Genomic DNA, 22,867 nt, shown 5'->3' with positions numbered 1-22,867 from the left:
AAGAACATTCGCAAGAATATTCTTAACCAAAGGCATGCAGATTATACTCGAAGCTCTCAAATCTAATTCCTCCCATTTCTCATTGTCCATGTTGGAAATGTTTCCTTTCAACGTCTTGTGTAATCCTAATTGTATCAAAACATCTTTGACTTAAATTTTTCATAAGCCAAAGTTACTTCTTCATCAAATTTCTCTAAGTCAATCTTCACTACACTTGAAAGTTTTTACATTGTAACCAAAATCTTTTATGTAGCAAAATAAAATTTTCAACAACCCCAACATTATATTCTTTAAGTTACTTGTTTCTTATAATGACTAAAAATTGTAATTCATCGAGACTATCAAATTATTAGACCTAAAATTATTGTTAAATGTACTCAAAAGAAAGTATTCCCTAATCAACGAGATTGTGGTGGAACTAATGAAGCACATGTTTTAAAACCACTATTGATGGAGAAATTGTTAGTGTAGATATCTTATAAAATGAAGATATGAATAGTTAAAAGAAAGTATCCCCTGATCAACGAGATTGTGGTGATGGAGATATTGTTAGTGTAGATATCTTATAAAATGAAGATGTGAATACTCAAATGAGAGAAAAAATAGTTGAAGAATTGTCGTGAAAGAATAATCAGAAACTATTTTCAACTAACCCAAACATTATATTCTTTAGGTTACTTGTTTCTTACGATGACTAAAGATTGTAATTCATCGAGACTATCTATCAAATTATTGGACATAATATACTCGAAAGAAAGTATTTCCTAATCAACGAGATTGTGGTGGAACTAATGAAGCACACGCGAATATGAGAATTGGTGATGACGTCCCAAACACCTTTATTAACTGAATTGATATGTATATGCATACAAGTTTTTCAATAGCCATAATTTTCACCGGTGAAGATGAGCGCTCTATTATACGCCCCTTTAGGTTCGGTAGCCCTTTTCTAATAAGCGAATATTGAAGTACGAAATTAAACGGAGCTCATGATAAAACGATAGGGAACGATCTAGAGGGGGGTGAATAGATCCCAAGTTAAAAAACTTGAACAAAAATTGTTTTAAAATTTTTATAGCGTATCAGAAGTGACTCGGATTGAACCGTCTAACCGAACCGCTATCAAAAAACTCGGATATGCGTATATTAAGTGATAATAATGACAACAAATTAATTAGAACACTTTCAATCATAATAACTTGAATGGAATGCTACAAGTAAAGACTATTTCCAATGATAAAACATAAAAAAAAATACTATTGAGTCAAATTATCGAACACCTTGTGTGCAATCGATTTCGTTTAGAATTATATATGATTTTGTTGATTTTCAAATCTAATCACAATCTAATTGATTGTGATCTACTCAACAAAACCTCTTTAAAAGGGTTATCAAAAAGTTTAGTCAAACATATTGATCACACAATCGATGAATTCAACACTTTGTAAGTGAAAAATAAAAAAGATAGATAGATAGATAGATAGATAGAAAGAGTACACAAGAATTTGTTTAGGTAGTTCCCCAATCGGTCTCGCTATGAGTACGTCTGCCTTCAATTCAAACTCGAATTGAGATAATTAAATTAGCCTTACTTTGAAAAAGTAGAATACAAGAGAAATGTAGCAATCCAACCCTATAAAAGTTTGATGTTGATTTTGACACTTTCTCTTCCGTTGATCGAAGCTTGATCAAGTAACCCAACAATACCAATTTGATTCACTGTCTCACGCTACTCATTTGCAAGAACCTTTAGTTATTCAAAGCTTTCACTAGATCGAATCCAAATTATAAATAGTTATAACCTAAGATTTACCAATATGATCCACCGTCCCACGCGACTCCTTTGCAAGAACCTTATATTCTTCAAAGCCTTCACTCGATCGAGTTCAAATTGCGTAATCTTGTCCAAAACCTTCAAATCCCTAATTGATCTTGAAGGAAAACCCCAACTTAATTTACTTATTTGAAACCCTCAAAGATCTCAACCCAATTTACAATTCAACAACCTAAATTGAACGTTATAAACCGATTATAGATGTCACCCAAACATAGAATGATTATGTGTAGTTTGTTTGCGTGTATGCATAGAATGAGGTTGAAGATAATGATAACAATTTGAAATCCTGGTTTCATTTTATTTACTATAGAACCTTACTAGAAATGAAGTATATATATATATATATATATATATATATATATATATATATATATATATATATATATATATATATATATATATATATAGGCAAAAAGGAATGCAAAAGATTTGAAAAGGAATGCAAAATTTCAAGATTTTTAATGCATGCGTCGACCTATGTAAGTCATGTGTCAACTTGTTCGATGCACGTGTCGACCTGTATAGGTCATGTGTCGACCTATGGAGACGTCACATCAAACAAAAGCTACAGACTTTAAAAATGAGTTACATGTGCCGACCTGAAGCTCGTATGTGTCGACTTGTAGAATTTTGTTTTCTATTTGTCGACCTATAGCACGTATGTGTCGACACAGAGACTGTTTTTTTTACACAAAACCCATACTTTGGTACATGAAACCTTTCATAAACCTTTTCAAACATGTTGTTATGCTTCCTAATACTAAGATATACATTTATACTCAGAGGATGTTGTCTAATATACATAAATGCTAAAGTATCATAATTTTGATATCATACAAAATACATCTAACAGAAAACTGCACTCACAGATAGCAACTTTGTAATGTACATGCAAAGAAACAGATGAATCTAATCAAAGAAATTATAGGGAAGAATCATGGAGCAATGACCATGAAGATCGATAGCATGTCGGCTATTAACCTGACAAAGAATTCGATAGCACATAGAATAAGCAAACACATGGAAACAGGGTTCCATTATTTGAGAGAGCAGGTAACAAATGGAAAGTTAAGCCTGAAGCATTGTAGATCAGGCAATCAGATTGCAGTTATAATGACGAAGGCTATGCAGGTCGAATTGTTCAAGAGATTAAGAACAATGATAATCTAGATATCTTAGACACAATGAATTAGGTGTTGTGTTAAATATGTAATTCTTTGTGTCGAAGTCGAAATAATGTGTTTGTATTTGACGGGTGTCGAAAGATATTTTAGTGTGTGTCGAACAAAGTCTGTATTAATTGTATTTGATAGAAAGTCAAATACAGTTTGTCGAAGCATGCAGTCGAAGCATGTAGCTTTCGAATGAGTCGACATAGTTGAAGAAGATTGACTTTGCTTAGTTTTAGTTGAGTTAATTATTTTATGATTACTTGGAGTGCAAGTAATGTCATCTATAGATAGAGAGAATCTCTATTGCATTTGTATCAAGAGAGAATAACAAGCTTTGTAATAGTTGTGTAGTTTCAGAAATCACAGGTGTGATTAACACACATTGTAGCAAACACTTATAGTGTAGTTTGACAACAGTACATTCTTCTTCCTCAAGAATTTCTCTTTTCTCTCACTTTCAATTATATTGTTTTCTTATTTCAAATCTCAGTGTAATGTAGAATCATCTGACAATCAATGAGTGATTATTTAACCTGAGTAAAAAATGAAGAACAAGAGGCATGGCCAATCAGAAATATTAATTCTTATTCATCAAAATTGATTAGTTAATTTCAAGATTGAAGTTTTCTCAGTAGTTCATATGATTCAACTAATATTAAGAACCATAAAGAATATGACACCAAGATTGAAGTTTTCTCAATAGATCATATGATTCAACTAATATTAAGAACCATAAAGAATATGACACCAAGATTGAAGTTTTCTCAATAGATCATATGATTCAACTAATATTAAAAACCATAAAAAATATGACACCAACTTGTATGACTCAAACTAGCTTCGTTGAAGATAATTTTATTAACAAGCTCTCTCATAAAATTTACCCGAATGCAAAAAAATTAAAAAATGTTGCTATAAAATATCCAATCAATTGAGATAACATAAGACAGTGAGGAACAATAGGTAAATCAACTATGTATTGCAAATCATGTCTAAAATCATCAAGTGGTTGATGGTGAGATCTCAAAAACGTTGATCATGATAAACATATCTTGAGAAAACTTTAAAAAATTAATAATTAATATTTTATAAAAGTTGACCCCAAATTTAAAAAATCAAAGAATTTGACTATTTATAATATTCAATTTAAAACTGATTCTCGTCAATCTCAATTTTTTTTCCTTTTTATTTTATGGATTTGGTTTATGCGCCTCATTTTAACAAAAACTTATTTTAATTTTAAAAACAATATCAACTCATTGGTTATATAAAGTGAGGTTAAATCAAGTATAATAACTCATATTCCCAAGTGTGATGTAAGCATTTTAAGCTATGTTTAAAATGGTATAAAGAAATAAAAGATCTAATGTGAAAAATGGAAATCACGTTGTGGTAATTTCCAAATTCACTTCCCTTTAAGTCCAATCAAACTAAATAGTTTTTCTTAAAAATAAAAATCTAATTAAATACCAATAGGTTGACAATATTATTTTAAAATATTCTCCGTGACATTACTTAAAGAAAACTTTTTCTATTTTATGTTTGACTCAAGTAAACATTTTGTATTAAAAATTTAGGTTATGGGAGTCCTATCTCATTACAATATTAGAAAGAATTACCAAATTGCGGAATTTCAGATTGCAATACATGATCAGATACGAGTAAATGATCTTTTATAACAGAAAAAGAAATAGTTAGAGCGTGTGATAGAAATTAAATAAGCACTTAAAATAAGCACGTTTAAATGAATTATCTGCCACGTGTAGATATTACCAGAGACGGCCACGAGCAAACAGAGTAGCACCCTCGTCCTCAGCTTCGTTGATTTGAATTCAATTTTGGAGTTGGCATTTTGACTTTGACACTCGCCGCGTCAAGCCAAACCCATTTCGAACCACCGTCCCACGTGGCATTAACCACTTCTTATCTGCCATCTGTACCCGCCAACTACCTCTCTCTCTGTATAATACTTTTCACATTTTTTTCATCTCTTTCTCTCTCTCTTTCTCTTCCCTTTGCAAATTCGTTTTAATTCAATTCCCGTTATCTCCCTCACGCGCCGTCACAACGATGCCGTATTGCAACGTCGGAACGCAGATTTCCTCCCCAACCACCTCCTCATCCGCCGTCGCACCCGAGGATGCTCAACTCAACAATGACGTCAAAATATTTTACAGAACTTACGGTCGCGGTCCCACCAAAGTCCTTCTCATCATAGGTGTTTATTTCCATCATCGCTTCATTCATCTTCTTCTTTATAATTATTTTATTTTTTTGCTTGTTTAATAAATTTTGCTGAATTTTTGGAGATTGAATTCATTGAATAATCAGGATTGGCTTCGTCATACGAAGGGTGGGGCCCGCAAATCAAGGGATTAACTGGAACTGACGTGCCTAACGACGAAGACGACGCCGTTTGGAGTGGAGGTGACAATGAGGCCGGTGGTGGTATCGAGGTTTGCGCTTTTGATAATCGGGGCGTGGGTCGGAGCACCGTGCCTATCAGAAAATCCGATTATTCGTAAGCTCCACCTTGTCCATTTCATCTTTTGTTTTCTTATTCACCATGTTTTGGATTATTAATTTCAGTCATATACACTATTTGGCTTAATTTAAGTAACATTGTTTGGCTTTTTCACCAAACAAGTCTTTAATATGAAGTGATTTTGAATATTGGTGAATGATTGTTGAGTGCAGAACAAAGATCATGGCAAAGGATGCTATTACTTTGTTGGATCATTTAGGTTGGAAAAAGGCACATGTTTTTGGCCACTCAATGGGTCAGTATTTTCTGTTTTTTATTTTGTCAAAATTCAGATGGTTTATTATAAGATTGGTTAGACTAAGTTTATTTATTTGTGTTTGCTTTTAATTATGTTTGTTGCCTAATGAAACAGGGTCTATGATAGCTTGTAAATTAGCAGCAATGGTTCCTGATAGAGTTCTTTCATTGGCGTTGCTCAATGCAACGGGTGGGGGTTTTCAATGTCTTCCAAAGGTATTTTTGTTTTTAAGGGACTATGTGATTAGAGCATTGATGATCGACTTTTGCAGCGATTGTTAAATAATTGGTAGCCACACTTTTTAATTAGAAACTCAGTTCAGGATGAGTGAACTTTACATGAAAATTTTGCAGACTTTAGATGTTTAGTGTGCTTAGTTTGGAAGTTGATGCAAATATGCTGCTTTCAAATTAGTTTGAGAAGATAACTTGCTAATTAGTATGGTTAAAAAGCATATGATCAATCAGAATATGCTACATTAGATATTTTTAATGTTGGTTGGATTAATTTCTAGCGGTTAGGATCATCCTATTTTATTTCTTCAATGGTCATCGTTAACAATTGAGGGAAAAGTGTAGATAAACCATGACAAATTTCTTCAACCTTAACAACAGAAGAAATAACAAAACGATTCATTGGGAGTAAAAAAGTGCAATTGCAATTCTTTAAACCTATTCCAGTTTTAATGCACAATTAACAGGATTGTATTAGCAATTAGATATATACTGTTGAAATTATGATCTGTCTGATACATGTACGACTGGCGCCTATAAACTATCATAAGCCTTTACACCAGTTTAGAATCTGCATCTGGTCCTTATAAGAGGTTCTTGTTCTAATTTTTACAGCTTGACCGACGGACATTCTCAGTTGCTTACCGTTTCTTGAAGGCAAAGAGTCCTGAGCAAAGGGCTGAAGTTGACTTGGACACCCACTATTCACAAGTACGCATGTTCTTGGTTCTGTTGATTATTTACTGCTGACATATAATAAAGTTGTGTCCTTAACCCTTCTCCCCAGCTATATAAAACTACTGTAAAAGTAACGATTTAAAAAGAATTGATTAACTCAGGTTGTATTCATGTATTATACCACATAAGAGAGTCAGAATTTTGTAATGAATTAACATTAAGCTGAGGAGGTTATCTTGATCTTCCGGTCTTAGATCATATCTGAAGTCTGAACTACAGTTAAGAACAGCCTAGAAATCTATGCTAAAGCCGTCTTTAAGATTAATATAAAAAAACAAATTGTATTCATGATGTGCAGGAATATCTTGAGGAATATGTTGGAACCGTGAAGAGGAGAACGATATTGTATCAGGTAGAGTACATTAAATAAGCATATTTTAGTTTAGGTTTGTTGATGCTTAGAATGCTTGGAAGTTTATTATTTTGGTGCTTTCAATTAGGTGTTGTTTGTTTCTATAGTCTAATAGCAAAGTATATTTATATTTATAAAGAAAACAGAAAATTATGCGGATAGTTGCAGCTGCTTGGCTGCAATTAAAGTATCTAAATTCCAAAGGTGTGCAACCTACCTGACTATAAATGCAGAAAAGTGTATGCATATTACTATGACAGCATATTACTAATCTCAAACCTATCCATATCTATGTAGTAAAATTGGCTAGAGTCTAATATATATCACTAAGGATTATTTAGTTAATAAATCCATTAAAATAGACTTGAAATTGATAGATGTCACTTATGATCATATAAGCCAGCTAATATCCATCTATACTCTAAACCACTTATGCTTTCTGGAGTAGTACATTGAATACAGACCTAATAAAATGAATCATTGTTTTATAATAGAAACTCCATTTCCTTGCCCTTGTTCATTTTGAACATTCAAATACTGGAAAATTAACCCACCATTTAGTTATCCACTCTCAACCCCGCCAAACACCCTATGTCTCGTTACCGATCAAAGTATTGCACATCATTACGTTGTGCTCGATTTTAGTATTCAAATTCTTTTTTCTTAAAGTTTTTCTAAGTCTCTGTCATCCCCTCTTTCAGCAATATGTTAAAGGAATATCAAGTAGCGGAATGCAATCTAACCACGGCTTTGACGGTCAACTCAGTGCATGTTGGAACCATAAAATGACACAAACAGAGATTGAAGCAATCAAATCTGCAGGTTTTCTTGTTTCCGTCATTCATGGCAGGTGTGTACTGTGTGTGGAGACATTAATGTATGCTTTAGAAATGAAACTTGACACTCAATCATGCACAGATTATTCACACACATTAGGCAAATTATGCATGAAAATGCCATAAACATGAGTCACATGCACATTAGTATCTACTTCATAGTTTTAACGAGATTGCTTCATATTCAGGGATGATATAATTGCTCAGCTATATCATGCGAGAAGACTTGCCGAGAGATTTCATCCAATGGCTCGGATGGTAGATCTTCATGGCGGTCATTTAGTGAGCCATGAGCGGTCTGAAGAGGTATAATTTGCATGTAATAGTTACCTAATAAATTGAACTATTATATCTCACTTACTTCAGAATTCGCCAGTTGTACTTTGTCTCTAAAGATACATTGAAAATGAACTAAAACGTTTCAAAATTCAGGTTAATCAAGCACTTTTTGACTTGATAAAGGCCTCAGAAGTGAAGATGATTCCACATGATTGGACTAACTTGCCAAATGCATTGTCTTGTAAGTATTTCATTTGTATATGATAATAATGTTTTTTTTTTGCCTTGCAATCCAACACGAGCTCACTCATGTGACACCTGCCATGACTGTTTTCTGTAGCCTGGTTGGTTAACTTGTGGTAGTAATAATGTCCGACCTCCAAGCAGAGATTGACCTGGTTGGTGGGTTAGGGCATATGTACGCGGTCAAAAAGTTCTACTAACTATACATGACTTACCATTAGTCCACATAATAACCTAGAAAGGTTTCCACTAATACAAGTCTGATTTGGTTAAAATCCTAACTTTAAAGAACCACAACCATTTTCACTCTTTCAGAATTCACCTAGTTCCTCTCTTCTCAGCAGCAAACCCAATATTCATTTTTGGATTGTTAAACTCTTAGTTGGTTTCCTACTTGGTTAGATGATTTAATTAGCACCCAACAGCCCAAATCTCTACAGCCACACAGCACAGAGCTATGTTTCATCAGTGTGCATACCCGGTCCCAGATGAATTTACAGGTGAATTCCTTTATGATGACCTAGCTCTAATGCACTGCCAAAAGAAAAATATCTTCAGATTAAGATTGGTTGCATGAAAAACTGACTCGAGGAAAGAAATTTAACTAGCAAGTTGGCAAAATTGTTTTCTCCTATTGGGGTTACTAACTTTTACTTCTCGGTCTGTCACTTGCTCCCTGTAAGCTCAAACAAAAGTTCTAACATGACTTCATTATTAAAAACATGACATCTCTATTAAGGTCTTGTTTAGAAAAAGCAACTTAATTAAACATTTATAGCATAAACACTTTATTTTCATATAAGCTATAAGCTACTTTTGTAAATTATGCTGGAAACTTGTGAAAGTAAGCTAAAAACAGTTTACGATGAGTTGTTTCTATATGTTCTCCCAAAGAGTTTTACAAGTGATTAAATAAAAATTCGAACAAGTCAATTCAATCAGACCCTAATTCTAATTCTAACTGCACTATGTTCTGATGAATCCTGTCCTAGGCTTATCAAGTCATAGTTACGATACTGTTATATTTTAATGAATTCTTGTTGAAATGTAAACAGTTAACTAATCTCTGTAATAAGTTGCAATGAGTCTGAGCTTATGGGGATTGAGCTGCAACAACCTATCTGGATGATATTAGAAAATAGTGTCACTAGAGACAGTTATTAGTTTGATTATTTGCACACTTTTTTTCTCTTCTGATAAAGCCAATTGTGCAGGGTGGGATGAGAAAAGGGTGTTATTGGTCAAAGACAATCAGAGTGGAAGCAACGTCTCCATTAAGTACCACTTAATAGAAAAACTACATCTCTGCCTACTATACTTCCTTAGCATCCTTATTATGTTACTTGAATTTGGAAGAAAGCTTGTAAGGAGATTAAAACCAGTTCGAGTTGGAAATTCCATCGCATACATTGGAAGTCAATAAACCCCTTCTTTTTTAATAGGTAAACTATAATGAGTATTTGTTTTACAATTTTGATTACACTGCACATAATGGAAGTCAATTAATCATTTTGCTAATTGCAGGTGGGTAATATATAGATGAGACTCGTGTGCAAGGCAATTTTGACTCTGCTTTCTCAGGCGGATATGAAGAATGACATGAACATAACTCTTATTGACATGATGAATGTATATTCAATAACACCAAAGGGAGAGAGAAGAGGATGGGCAATCCATTTTTCTTTGATTCGATTGTGTTATAATATAATGTTGTATGTTTATTCTAACTATTAAACTATACAAATTCTGCTCCATGCTACTGGATGAATGTCGTGACTCGTGACCTCATAATAGAATATACATAACCAGATATTTTAGCAATGAAATTTTGACAAGAAATACTAAAACTAACACCAAAGAACAGTTGAATTGAGTAAGATAATTGAGTATAAATGACATGCAAGAAAATTAATTAATATAAACAACTAAAACATGAAGGGAAACATAAATTAAAAGCCTTAGCACGTGAATGATTAAGAGACAACACCATATTCATAGCAAAAAAGAATGATGTTGGGAGAAAACATACCTGGTTCGGTTTCAGGATAGATAAGATAAGAGCGATGTTGGGTTGGAGAGCATTGGGAAAATGCAAGTTCAGAAGACAGACAATGTTAATAGAAGAAGTAAAGAAAGAAAGTAACGCAGAGAATATTTGTTCTTGTACCAATAATATACTCCTTTTTCGACTTGGAAGGAAATATGAAACCAAATATTCCAATGGAATATGCTCAAGCCTCAAAGGGCCTACCTAGTGACTTGGTAAAATAGCCTTATCCATGAGATAATTTCATTTAATTCAATGTAACACGTTTTTTTATAGTTTTCTTTTAATAGTAAAGGTCTGTTTTAATTTTTAAGAAAAAAATAAAAACTAGTTTAATCTCTTAGAATAAAAAGTGATGATTCTGACAAGGATGCGACACAAATACGCACACTCACTCCAATATCGATAATGCAAAATATATAAAACATTGATACCGTTAAATATATCAAATTTGCTCAGTTCGGAATTATAAATGATTGGTGAAATGATTAGGTAATGTCTTGTTGTGGTGAATTTGTGCTTCTGGCGCGGTAGAGAGAGGAGTTGACCTGCAAGATTAGCACTCCAATACTAAGTCAGTGAGAGAATAAGGAGTAATATGAGAGTAAGAATGAATTTGAATCATACATTTTTCTTCACGTTGGGTACCTTATATATGAAAGTTGGTTGAGGTGACCAAGACCTGAATCGACGTGAGGCTTTCTCTTATTGGACATTTAGCTAGCCCAAAACAGTTGCCCCTAATGTTTATTGTGGCATAACAACCAGAAGTTTTTCAGAGGACTCAATTGGATTTCTTGTACTGAGGTCACTGCTTGGAGAAGTGGGAGAGGTTTGGAAGTTGTCGTGAATAACCTATAGAACAAGGGTATTAAATGTTACTCTCATCATCGAGACGTTTTGCTAGATCTTTGTGACCTGTGGCTCCATATTTCTTGACTAAGGTGTGGTGCCTCTTTCTAGGGTGCTTAAGTGCACTCAAATGTCGTTGTAATCCCGAGCTAATATCCAATAGTTGTTTTTCACCTCCCAATTTTGTTTCATTTTGAGTTATTGATTAATTTATCTTGTTCCCATATATAAGGGACACTTAGCGTTTCAAACCCTCTTTTCACCCTTTTGTGCAAACCGTAAGTTTATTATCTTCTACAAACACTGATTTTCTTCTTTGAGCTCCGGTGACATCCATTTTATCAACCTTTTTCTTTCTTCGGGTCCTACATTTCCTGGTTCATCGCAAAATCTAAGTCATATTCATTTAATTGTTACCACCATTTTTGGACCCTTCAGGTACCGTATCTCTCTCTCTCTCTCTCATTTACAGTTCATTGTTCTCATTTCATCGTTTTAGTTATGGTCTACATAAGAGATGTACTTGTAAATATAATAAATATATCCAATAGTGATAATGTTTCTTCCGGTATTGAGATAGTGAACCCAAGAATGCCAAACATTGACCTTTTAGAGGTTAATCAACCTATTAAAAAACATATCGTATGTAGTGATAACTCTAGGTCTGACGGGGATTCCGTTAAAGATGGTAGTGAACTTTTAGTTCTCATCTTGTCGGAAGTATAAATTATTCCTCTAAAGGAAACAAATGGATGAACCACAGTTGTCATGTTGTTAGGGTTGTAGATGTCGGTAAATTTCCTCTTATATATTCTTCTTTAGATCTAGAACCCGTTGACGTCCCCTAAAACGAATGAATGACTCACTATTTTATTGATATTTTTAGGGTGATTGATTAATGCATTTTCATGCACATTCTTTCACTATTATGTCACGACAATTCTAGAGTGTCTTTTTTGTCATTTCTACTGTTTTAGTGTGTTTATTAGGCTTAGTTTATTTTTTACCTTTATTTTAATTTAGTTTTTTATCTTCAGCTTAAACAGTTATTTACACCTTCCCGTTGTGCAGGTAATAACCTAAGTTACGAGAATCAAATTGATGTGTTCTAATATGCGTTGGAAAGCTGAAAGGATAAGCTACAAGTTTGGTGTTGAAGTCAACTGTTGATTAAAAGTGTAGAAGGATTGAATAATTTGTTTTAGTTGCAGACTTGAGAAAATAATTAGTTTTAGACCGATTTTTTGTATTTTCCAACCTAGTTTGGATTAGAATCTGAATTCCTTGTTTTGTTTAACCTAAGTCATTCGTGGTACGTCCCATTCATCCTATTCATTATTCACGAAAATATTCATTGCTTTGTATAATTTTCATGAAGAACTAATCCCTAAGACAAATTCTACTTATTTATGGGTTCCACCTCTTTGAGGTTATTTTAATTCTAATCCAATTTCGGTTTCTGTTCAATTCTGCCTATGAATTCATTTTATTTATTCAATTGTTTTTGTTTGCTTAATTCAATTGTTGCTCATATGATATAAATGATTTAATTCGATTGTATGCATGTTCCCTAATTTTAATCGCGTGTTAACTTAATTTATTCGTTAGCTTCGCTTAATCTTTAAACTGACATGCTTATGCGGTAAACAGGAACATAATTCACATGATTTTGATAGCGCTTGTCTAATTAATTTCATGATCGAATATAATCGAAGCCGCTTAGGGGATTGGAGTTACAATAGCGAGTGATAAGTCAGAATCCAAATCAGTAGGATTAGCTGTTTTAGCTTATTTGTAATCAAATCATTTTTACTGTTATTTTATTCAAAACCTAAATCTTAAAACCCCCATCGTTTTCGGTTGGTAAAAATCAATCCAAGAGTCCTTGCGATACGACTATCGAGTGTCGCTTCCTTAAACGAAAGTTTTTATTTACTCGTTTTTGACCCGTGCGCAACAGCGGATCAATGATGAATGTTGTGATCCCCATGATAAGGAGGTTAGGGATCACATTTACTTCCAAATCCATTTCTGGATTCATGACTAATATTATATTTTTCATGATAGTTAAGAAGACATGGTCTAAAAGGAGCGCTAGGGTCAGGTACCACCTACTGATGTTATTTAGTACCATTGGGTGGAGGCAGACTCGGTAAGGATGGTCTCATATTTCAAATGTGTTGCCTATTTAGAGTATGCCTACATAGATGTGGGACTGTCTTTTGATTTGTCGATCTACCACATAGATACTTCCCAGAGAATTTGTAGCTCCTTTGTCGGGTGTTTGATTCCATTATATGAATGCTTGTTCTCTAGGTTGAAGTTCAGGTTCCCTTTCAATGACTTTGAGAATGGGGTGTTAAAGCATATCTAAATCTCCATCGTCTCAACTACATCCATTGATCGGTCGATGCTGATCGAGTATGCTGATCATGTGGCATACCAACTATGGCAGAGAGATGTATATATATTTTATGTTTAACTTTATTTATTTATTATTGCGACAATATGGTTATGTTTAAAGCATCACACGACTAGTTCCGGATATACCATTTGCGAGTATTGGCAGGTGGTTTCAGAGTAACATCATCAACTCTGGTCGTGCCATTAGAGATCGCACCTTTTCAATTCAGCACAGCTCATACTGTGAGGATGATTACTTAGAGTGGTACCTCAATATATCATACCCACACATCATCCCACATGTTGAGCATACAAATGATATTGAGCCTTCTGATGCTAGGGTGCTTATCGATGACGTGCCACCGTCGCCGATGACCTCCCTATTTATACAACTCGCATTATTTTGGACCACACAAAAATGTCGGTGCAATCACAATCGTCCAAAATTGTGGACAAAATCCTGAGTGTTTAAAATTTCAAACAAATAACACTATCAGAAATTTTATTTTTGTTGAAATTTCCGGTATAAAATAGTAAATCAGAAATATCAATATTATTTATAACTTCTCAAAAATTTCATAAATTCCGATATATCAAAAATTCCTAATATACTATCAAATTTTACGGAAATTTCATTCAATTTTTTTTTGTTAAGCCAACTTTTAGAAATTTGAAACTCAGGGGTTGCCGGGTAAAATGGGGTTGGCAAGTTATCTATAAGAACTGAACTGGACTGGGTATCCACCAAAAATCGGTTCAACCCGCCCCGAACATAAATTTCAATTTTGTGCATTTTGTTTTCGTTTTCTTCTTCCCACCTTCGCCATTTGGAGCTGTTCAGAGTCTCAAACATGGCTGCAACACCATACACCCAATCCCAATCTCAATGGGATTTTACCAGGTTACTCTCTCTATTCTACAATAATTCTCTAATCAAATTCATAGTTATCTTTACATTTTTATGACCATTTTTATGACAAATTACAGTGATTTGGAAGTAGATTTTGGATCTGAAGAGAATGCTTCGGTTGTATATGCTACCATAACCGTTGATAATGAGGTGAATTTCTTAACATGTGAATTTTTTGATTTTTTCACCATTACTTACTCAACTAGTTTTTCTTTTTTTCTTTATGTCTTCTGCAGTTGCAACCTGATAAAGTAAAACGAATCATGACAGTGTCTGATGGAAAACTATTAGTGTGAGTATTTCTTTGGTGTTCATGATTGGTTTTAAGTCAATTGAGTAATTCACCATTTTCCTTATTGCAATTCATGTTATGTAATCCGCTTAAGTTTTAGGGTTTAGGGTTTAGAGTTTACATACGAGCTTACATCGTAATCAATTTTCTTCTCTTATTGGAATTTTTTAAATTCAGGCACTTTGAGGCAATAGAAGCCAGATTTCTTAGAGCATCAATCAGTGCTTTTGTAGATGTCCTTACTCTAGCCACTAAAACAATCGAAGAATTTGGTCAATAAATGGAGTTCTCACTTCTTAAGGTTAACTTCCAAATTCCAATGTACTATTTCTTTTTGTATGAATATTTAAGCAAGCCATTTCTTTTATACATGGAAGATTCAGAGATGTGTTTCTTAATAAAAATCAATTCCCTTCTACTAATTAAACTTAGCTTGTTTCTACTAGTTTCGAGGACATAGAAATGAAGTTTATTTCCTTGATAACACAATGTTAGAACTAAATAAAAATAAAGCTGATGAACAATTGCCTTAAGACATCACACACAATAAATATTGAAAGCTTACATTTGTAAAAGCAAATAAGAGCGAAAACAAAATTGTTCATTTCAAATCATAAAGAAATGGACATTAAAAGAAGAGAAAAGAACGAAGAAACAAAGAGGGGCAACCTACTCAATCAAATAGGCAAAACAAACAAGCAAACCCTATAAAGCACAAACATAGACATCAGATACAACATTAACACTGACAAGTAGATATCGATAATAGTTTTTAAAAAAATCACACGTGTCTATGTCAGACACCAGACACATTCAATATAAAGTGTTGGTGCCGCTTAGAGCAAAATCCGTAAGTAGTTTCTGCTCTTTTGGTGAACTTTTTCCATTCATTCTATAGGCAACTGTATTAAACTACCATCAATATTCATCCAAGTAAGTGTATAATGTATCATCCTTCTTAGATTTGCGTCTGCTAAGCAAAGCCTTAAGAAGACGCTTACTTTTACTCGGGTGTTGTTCCATATCTTTGATGTTGTTTGTATCAGAAGATAACCGCATTGAAGCTGATTTGCGCGGCTCCGAAGGATACTGCAAATGAAAGCATAATAGAGTCTCCGTCAGAGAAACCATAATATTTATGTTTGAATGACACGAGAATACAATCATGATTCATGTCATCTTATTACAATATATCAATAACTATTTTCATTAGCTTTTTGCTTACCCTTATTCTTGCATTTGAAGGACTTGTCGCGTTTCTGTTGCTTGAGTTTGGAGTAGTTGATCTACTAGTCTTTGGTGTTGTAGATCTACTTGACATTGATCCGGTTCGCAAAAGTGGGAACCTGTGTGGTGAAACTGTCCTCTTCTCTATAGCACATACATGTTAAGATTTCAATTCAAATTTCAATAGAGAATCAAATCTCTAGTCTTAGTGTAATTTATGCATATAGTACCTAAATCTTTTTTGGTCATGTTGGTTGAAGTGAAAGAAAAAGCTCCAACTCTCTGAGATTGTAACGAAGTTGATGGAGAATTCCCTTTACTGTAGTGACATGAATTTAACCTAATTGTTTCAAAATATTTGTGCAGTTTAATTGAGAATTGACATTCTTAACAGTATGCTGAATTTGTATGTACCTCGAGGTAGACGTTGGCGTTTCTTTTATCGTAGCGCGGACAGCTGCGAATTACAAATCAGGTAAGAAAATATATAAACTTATGTCTATGGTTGTATCATAGAAAAATGGAATGAAATAAGTTGAATACAATGAAATAACACACCATTCCTGAAATGCCGCCAATCATCTTCATCATCTAGGTGGCATCCTATATATTTTGATTTTGTTGAGTTGGTACCAAGCAAGGTCTCCCCAACTGTTGAATTTGTGAATATGAGATATGTTATAATTGAAAATCACAGGAATAGTGCTTACTAATGAATAGCATAAATAAACTACATTGTGAAAATAATGACTTCTTAACTTACCTGGCAAAATGTAACGCTTGTGATGTTTTGGAGTACTAATCACCAGAGACTGTTGTGTATGCCCCTCATAATCCATAAAAGCATGGCATGTCTTTATTCTCTAATGTACCACATTATAAAAATACTATGTTATGACAGCTTATTTTCAAAAACTCTGAAGTACAACTTCTGAAAATAATGACTATTTTTCATCTCTTGAAGTAAAAATAACTTATACAGAACAGTTATATGATAAGTGCTTATAGTATAAGCACTTAACTAAGTTGTTTATCTGATAAGGGTGGAAGCATACCTGCTCAACACACGATAAACGTAGCTCTTCCCCAAAAACTTCATTGACCTTCTCATCTAACAAATCACTCACCTTATAGGCTACAGATCCTAAATGATCCACAGTATTTACAAGAGCTTTGATGGCATAATCCTTCAATGTTTCAACCAATCTGCAAATAAAAGACAATTAAGAGATGATGAAAACTAAAGAAGAATATAAACGATACAATTGTTTATACTCAAGCAAATTAACTCACATTTGTTTTTGGTCATCATTGGTGTATGAGAGTTCAAAATATTCAGCAGCTGAGTACAATTGCGTTCTCAGATTTTTCAAATCCTGTAAGTATAGATGGAAAAAAAAATCACACTTAAAACTCTATTATATAAAATTAAAGGAAGAATTATTGGATCGAAGTTACCTTTAGACTATCATCAAAGAGCAAGGTTTGATGCATGAAAACTTCATCATAATTAGAAGGCATTCGAGATAGAGGCTGTGTTGAAATCTTCCCCATGAATTTGAAAAATGGAAGAAGATGGAAGAAGGTTCAATCTATAAAATTGACAAAGTACATGAAAATTGAAGTTAGAAGAGACACAAAAGTAAACAAGATAAAGTTAATGAAGACAAAGAAGACATGTTATATCATCACAATTCACAATTAAAATAATAATAATAAACTTCTTAGACCTAAATAGTTCAAAATTAAAAAGCTATGATAAGTCCTAGAAGACATATGAAGGAAAAGAGACAGCATCAAACTAACAACCATTACTATGATAAACAAATGAGAAAAGATATGTTTACATCCATTTTTAACACCTACACTGTAAACAAATACTATTAATGTAAAAATATAGCTCTTCCTCCTCAAAATTCTAATGGTAGTTCGCAACCACAATTGTGACCGAAATATAAAGGTTTTTGAGATCTACACAACATCAAATGCAAGACACATATGTTCTCATTTTTCTGAAATATCAAGGCTCACAGAATTTAATAGTTCTCCTCCTTTCATGTTAGACAAGAAATCAAACATAAGAATAGAATCCTATGATTGTGTGTAAATCTTCACCAACACATACATATTATACTAAATTTACAATTCACCCTCAAAAGCCAAGAAAAACAATCCTTAATAACATCAAAATAATAAACAAGCATAAAAACAAAACAATGAGGGAGCTTTTATAGGTTTATTTCCAAATTAAGCTCAACAACACACTCACTCACCCCAATTCAAACAACTTAAAAGGAGTGTATAGTTGAGTAACTAAAGGTTGAAACTTTTCCTTCTTGTGATTATAATAGCTCTCAAAAACCAAATAACAAGTGACCCATTTGCTTACTTAAGAACATAGAATGCAACAAACAAACAGGGCATACAAGGAAAATGGAGAAACAGTTGCAAACCTTGGACACTTTTTCAACGAGTTTCTTGTTTTTCAACTTAGATGGAAACAGAATGAGAGAGATGAAAATTTAGGTCCTTTAAAATGTCAAAGAAAGCACGTTGTGGACCACAGTTTTTAGACTCCATAAATGCACCAGAATGATTTGGTACTGCGTTTGAGGAAAGTGACACACTCACCAAAGAATGGTTTGTGAAAAAAGCAACAACTAAAGGTGCAGCAGAGTTGAGAAAGTGATGAAGATTTGGTGAGTTATGTTTGAAGCATGTTGGCTTAAATATCATTTAGGCCATAATTTCTAGTGTATAATTGTTTCCACTTTTAAATAAGTGAAAATTGATTCATGAAGTATATAATGTTTATATTTGGCAATAAAAATTAAAATTTTACTTTAATATTTGATTTTAATTTGAAGGTTTGAAGCAAGAATTGAAATTTTTTGGTTCTAAAATTTATTTTTGATATTAATTTATTTTATTGAATTCACTTTTGACGCGATTATATCTAAATATAAATCACTTTGTATTGAATTTAATTTTAATTACAGATAATTTTTAAAAAAAAAATTATCATTCTTGAACCAAACACATACTTACATTATTTTCTTTAATGTAATTTTTATTGTTTATTGTTCAATTGTACCTTTTAATTTTGACTGAATGCATTATTTTTATGTATTTATGACAATGGAAGTACACTAATAATTGATTTGGGTAAATACTAGTTAAATTCATCATTTTTTATTTAAATCTATATAAAATGATAAAATGCTATAAATATTGTAGGAGGAAGGTAGGTGGTGTTGGACCTTGAGATCTTATTGTGATAAAATGATTGGATTTTATCTCTTTTATTTTGTACGAGTGACATTAATAAAATTATGAAACCGATTCAATTCTTAATTACATCAATTTCATTTAATATTTGTACAACGTGACTAAATTTTATAAATATTTAATTTATTTAGGAACAAAACAAAGCAATAAAATCAATTTTTATAAGTGGTTGAATAACAAAATTACAAAGTGAAATAAAGGGTATGATAAGATGGGCATCGTGGTGACTTGTCATCATTTTCATCTTGTGGATTGATATTTCCTTATCCTTGTCAGTCTTTCTTCCTTAATTCCGTGAATGGCTCCTTTGATTTCTGAAAAAGGAAATTAGTACTACTATACTATGCACTAGACTTTGCTTTTTACCTTTAAATTAGAATATCATGTTTTCAACTTCTTTTCAATCATCATCTCAGAGAGTCAAGCGACAACAATCATCGACTTCCTTTAAACATGTTTTTTCATCTCTAAATTTTAAAGAGTACTATCTTTGATTTTGTGGTAAAAAAATTTATTTCTGAGAAAATTGATTTTAATATAAAGTGATTTTTGTTTAGACATATTTACAACAAAAATTATTTGTATAAAAAATGTTTGGATATTTTTATCAAAATTATTTTTGGGCGTGTAAATAACTATAAAGGGTTTTACAAAACATTTAAATAAAAATACAAATACAATTACTTGTTAAATATGAAATACTAAAACTAAACTACAAGTAAAAAGTATAATATAAAGTGCAATATTATTTTGAAATATTAATATATTTTTTTTATTCTATAATTTGATAACGAAAGGAATCTCTAACTTGATTCTTCATTATCATCCTTACCAAGCCCACTTGATAATACACCACAAAACGGTGCCCATGTGTACTCTCCATTAGCCACCACATTCTTGAAAAGTATGGTTAATTCATTGATAAATGGAAGTCCCTTATTCCTAAACTTTTCATAAAAAGGATTTTCCTACATGTTCATAACTCATCATCAAATAACAAACACCAACAAATATACATACCTAAGTCTTGTGAAACAATACATTTTTCTTATAGCATACCATTTGTTTACTCTCACGCCCCTCATCTAGTGCTGCAAATATATTATTCACATGATCCCACCCTAATCTGGTTTCTTTTCCAAATAAGTTGTATCATGCGCACAGAAACATGTTTTATTGGATATTCAAGACAAGTGACCAAAGTTAAATAGATCTATAATGGTTTGACTTTATCATTATACTTTTGATGATGGTAACTTATTGATGACAAGAATAAGTCTTTGATACAACCTCAATATAACAAAGTGGTTAAAGATGTAAGTAGACAAGTTAGAGTTTGATCCTCTGATGATGGTACACAACTGGAAGCTTCAAAATATGAAAAAGTGGAAGTGTGAAAGCTCCTATTGTAAAAACACAAAAGGTTTTTTTCTCCGTAAAGTTAAATAGCTAAATCACACACACACACAAATACACGCCCGCGCACACACACATATGTTTTCAAGTCTCTATTTTTATAGAAAATATCTCTAAAAATATTTTGGAGACATACCAGTTGAATCAAAAACTGACTGAATGATTTTGGACAAAATTTTGTATTCTCCAATCGATTGACACTTATACGCAATTGATTGGGTTAGTGCAAAAGTCGTCCTTAATCGTTTGGAAAACGACTTAATAAACGGAAATGTCTCTGGATATTTTCTTTTCTTTTTTACTTTTCTAATTGATTATTTTCATGCCTTCCAATTGATTGGGATAAGGTGTCAATAGATTGGCTAATAAATTTTGGCCAAAGAAAATTTTCTTTTTTGTACTATCTTGTAGCCTATATATAAAGGCTCTTCCTTTCATATTTTCACATCCAGAAACTTGAGTTCTTTATCAGACTTCTCACTCTCTCTTTCAAACTTTCTCTCACATATTTTAGTCATATCGCTTATGAGAAAGCTCTTTTGTGTAGTGAGAATTTTTTACATTTTTGAGGGTATAATTATAAATTCACCAAGAAATATTTTTATCTTTGTTGAATAATTTATCCATTAAGTATTGTTTATTTGGGTTTGAAGCTAAATCCTTAAAAAAAATTGGTTTGGGGATTTAGATACTAAGTCATTGTTCCAGTTCAAAAGCTCTGCTTGTTTAAAAATTTTCTTCAGTTCGAGATCAGCCCAGAAAAAAATCTCATTTGTTTTTTGTTATCTTGGTAAAACTCGGTCTAGTTCGAGATAAGTCCGATATAAAGTCTCATAGGTTTGTAAGCTCATCTCGGTTAAAAGCTTGTTTCGGTTTGAGATAAGCCTGATATAAAATCTCATAGGTTCTTAATCATCCCAATTATAACCTCGGTTCATTTCATGAGTTCACTCAGATTTAAAAGCTCACATAGGTTCGAGATAAGCATGTATAAAATATCATTTTATCTTGAAGACTAACCTCTTCAATCCTCCATTTTAAAGGAAGACTAAATGCTTCACTCAATTGTTCGTTGTTTGGTTGGAAGTTAGCTAGAAACTTCATGTTTTCTTGGATAAGGGGGTTCAAGAGTTCAACCTACTAAAAGTTATTACGATATACTAGATACTCTAAAGAATAAATCTTGAGGATACGATTAGGTATTTCATTTTTCATCGAACCTCTACAATTCCTAGTGTTATTTCTCAATCCCTTAACTCTTTATTTTCTGCACTCTTAATTATGGCTGCTAATTTCTAAAATATTTCTGAAAATGATTTTAAACTCTCAAAATAATTGTATGAGTTTTTCAAACAACAATTTTTCTGAAATATGTGTTAAGTTGATTGAATAAAATGATAGGATTAAAAAGCGCAACTTAGACCTTAAATAGTATTTCAAGTTTCTTGAAGAAAGTCATAAAATGCATATGTTAGAAATGGATAATATTAGAAACTCAGTTAAAACTTGCGAGCCTTGTGCCTCATTGAAAAAGGAAGTGACAAACTTGCATGAAATCCTAAGTAAATTTGCTAAGGGGAAAGAAAACCTTCACCTGATCTTATCAAGTCAAATGTCTTCCTTAAATAAAATCGGTTTGGGGATTTAAACCAAATAAAACGTCTAGTAATGGATTAAATAAGAAGAAAAAGAATAGACTCATTTATAAATGTTCACATTGCAATAAAATTTGTCACTTAAAACCTTTTGTTTTGATAAATTGAAAAGATTTAAAGGTAATAACCTTAGACCATATAGAAGAACTAATGCACCTAAACCCAAAAAACTTTTGGGTATCAAATGTGAAACCTTAATGTGTATTGTAGGTACGTTTTATAGCTCAAGGCCTTAATGCATATTAAATGAAGTTGTGAAAATCAAAGAGTATACTCTAGAGTATATAAGTCATTTTAATGTTTG

General features: G+C 32.5%; 3 protein-coding genes and 1 long non-coding RNA gene across 6 annotated transcripts; 2 read left to right on the top strand and 2 right to left on the bottom strand.

Moving 5' to 3' along the window:
* Positions 1-4,785: 4,785 nt before the first annotated feature.
* Positions 4,786-10,241, top strand: LOC127091932 (uncharacterized). The gene is made up of 11 exons (XM_051030678.1): positions 4,786-5,227; positions 5,341-5,530; positions 5,707-5,789; positions 5,907-6,007; positions 6,641-6,736; positions 7,062-7,115; positions 7,817-7,965; positions 8,140-8,257; positions 8,384-8,471; positions 9,688-9,915; positions 9,998-10,241. Exons 1-10 carry the CDS (start codon positions 5,080-5,082, stop codon positions 9,894-9,896), a joined length of 1,236 nt encoding a protein of 411 aa, XP_050886635.1. The 5' UTR covers positions 4,786-5,079; the 3' UTR covers positions 9,897-9,915; positions 9,998-10,241.
* LOC127091933 (uncharacterized) lies at positions 6,413-10,987 on the bottom strand. Its single transcript, XR_007792033.1, has 2 exons — positions 10,503-10,987; positions 6,413-6,825 (listed from the first exon to the last, which is right to left on the bottom strand). It is a non-coding gene; the product is annotated as an uncharacterized LOC127091933 (long non-coding RNA).
* A 3,514-nt stretch (positions 10,988-14,501) lies between these two features.
* LOC127091931 (uncharacterized) lies at positions 14,502-19,051 on the top strand. 2 transcript variants are annotated; one of them, XM_051030677.1, is made up of 5 exons: positions 14,502-14,676; positions 14,763-14,835; positions 14,922-14,977; positions 15,155-15,278; positions 16,599-19,051. In XM_051030677.1, the coding sequence occupies exons 1-4, from the start codon at positions 14,627-14,629 to the stop codon at positions 15,255-15,257; spliced, it is 282 nt and encodes a 93-aa protein (XP_050886634.1). In that variant the 5' UTR covers positions 14,502-14,626; the 3' UTR covers positions 15,258-15,278; positions 16,599-19,051. The 2 variants fall into 2 exon arrangements, with proteins under 2 accessions (XP_050886634.1, XP_050886633.1); XM_051030676.1 differs by lacking the exon at positions 16,599-19,051 and adding an exon at positions 16,223-16,528 and having other exon boundaries at positions 14,513-14,676.
* LOC127091929 (protein ABIL2) lies at positions 15,492-17,790 on the bottom strand. Of its 2 annotated transcripts, none has more exons than XM_051030673.1 (9): positions 17,663-17,790; positions 17,498-17,580; positions 17,260-17,410; positions 16,968-17,067; positions 16,763-16,855; positions 16,619-16,661; positions 16,435-16,544; positions 16,203-16,348; positions 15,492-16,066 (listed from the first exon to the last, which is right to left on the bottom strand). In XM_051030673.1, the coding sequence occupies exons 1-9, from the start codon at positions 17,756-17,758 to the stop codon at positions 15,896-15,898; spliced, it is 993 nt and encodes a 330-aa protein (XP_050886630.1). In that variant the 5' UTR covers positions 17,759-17,790; the 3' UTR covers positions 15,492-15,895. The 2 variants fall into 2 exon arrangements, with proteins under 2 accessions (XP_050886630.1, XP_050886631.1); XM_051030674.1 differs by having other exon boundaries at positions 16,435-16,523.
* Positions 19,052-22,867: the final 3,816 nt, after the last annotated feature.

This window comes from Lathyrus oleraceus, chromosome 6 (assembly GCF_024323335.1).
Source record: "Lathyrus oleraceus cultivar Zhongwan6 chromosome 6, CAAS_Psat_ZW6_1.0, whole genome shotgun sequence".
Classification (NCBI taxonomy): Eukaryota; Viridiplantae; Streptophyta; class Magnoliopsida; order Fabales; family Fabaceae; genus Lathyrus; species Lathyrus oleraceus.
Note: the sequence above shows the minus strand (reverse complement) of the source record. Positions and strands in the feature narration are given on the sequence as shown.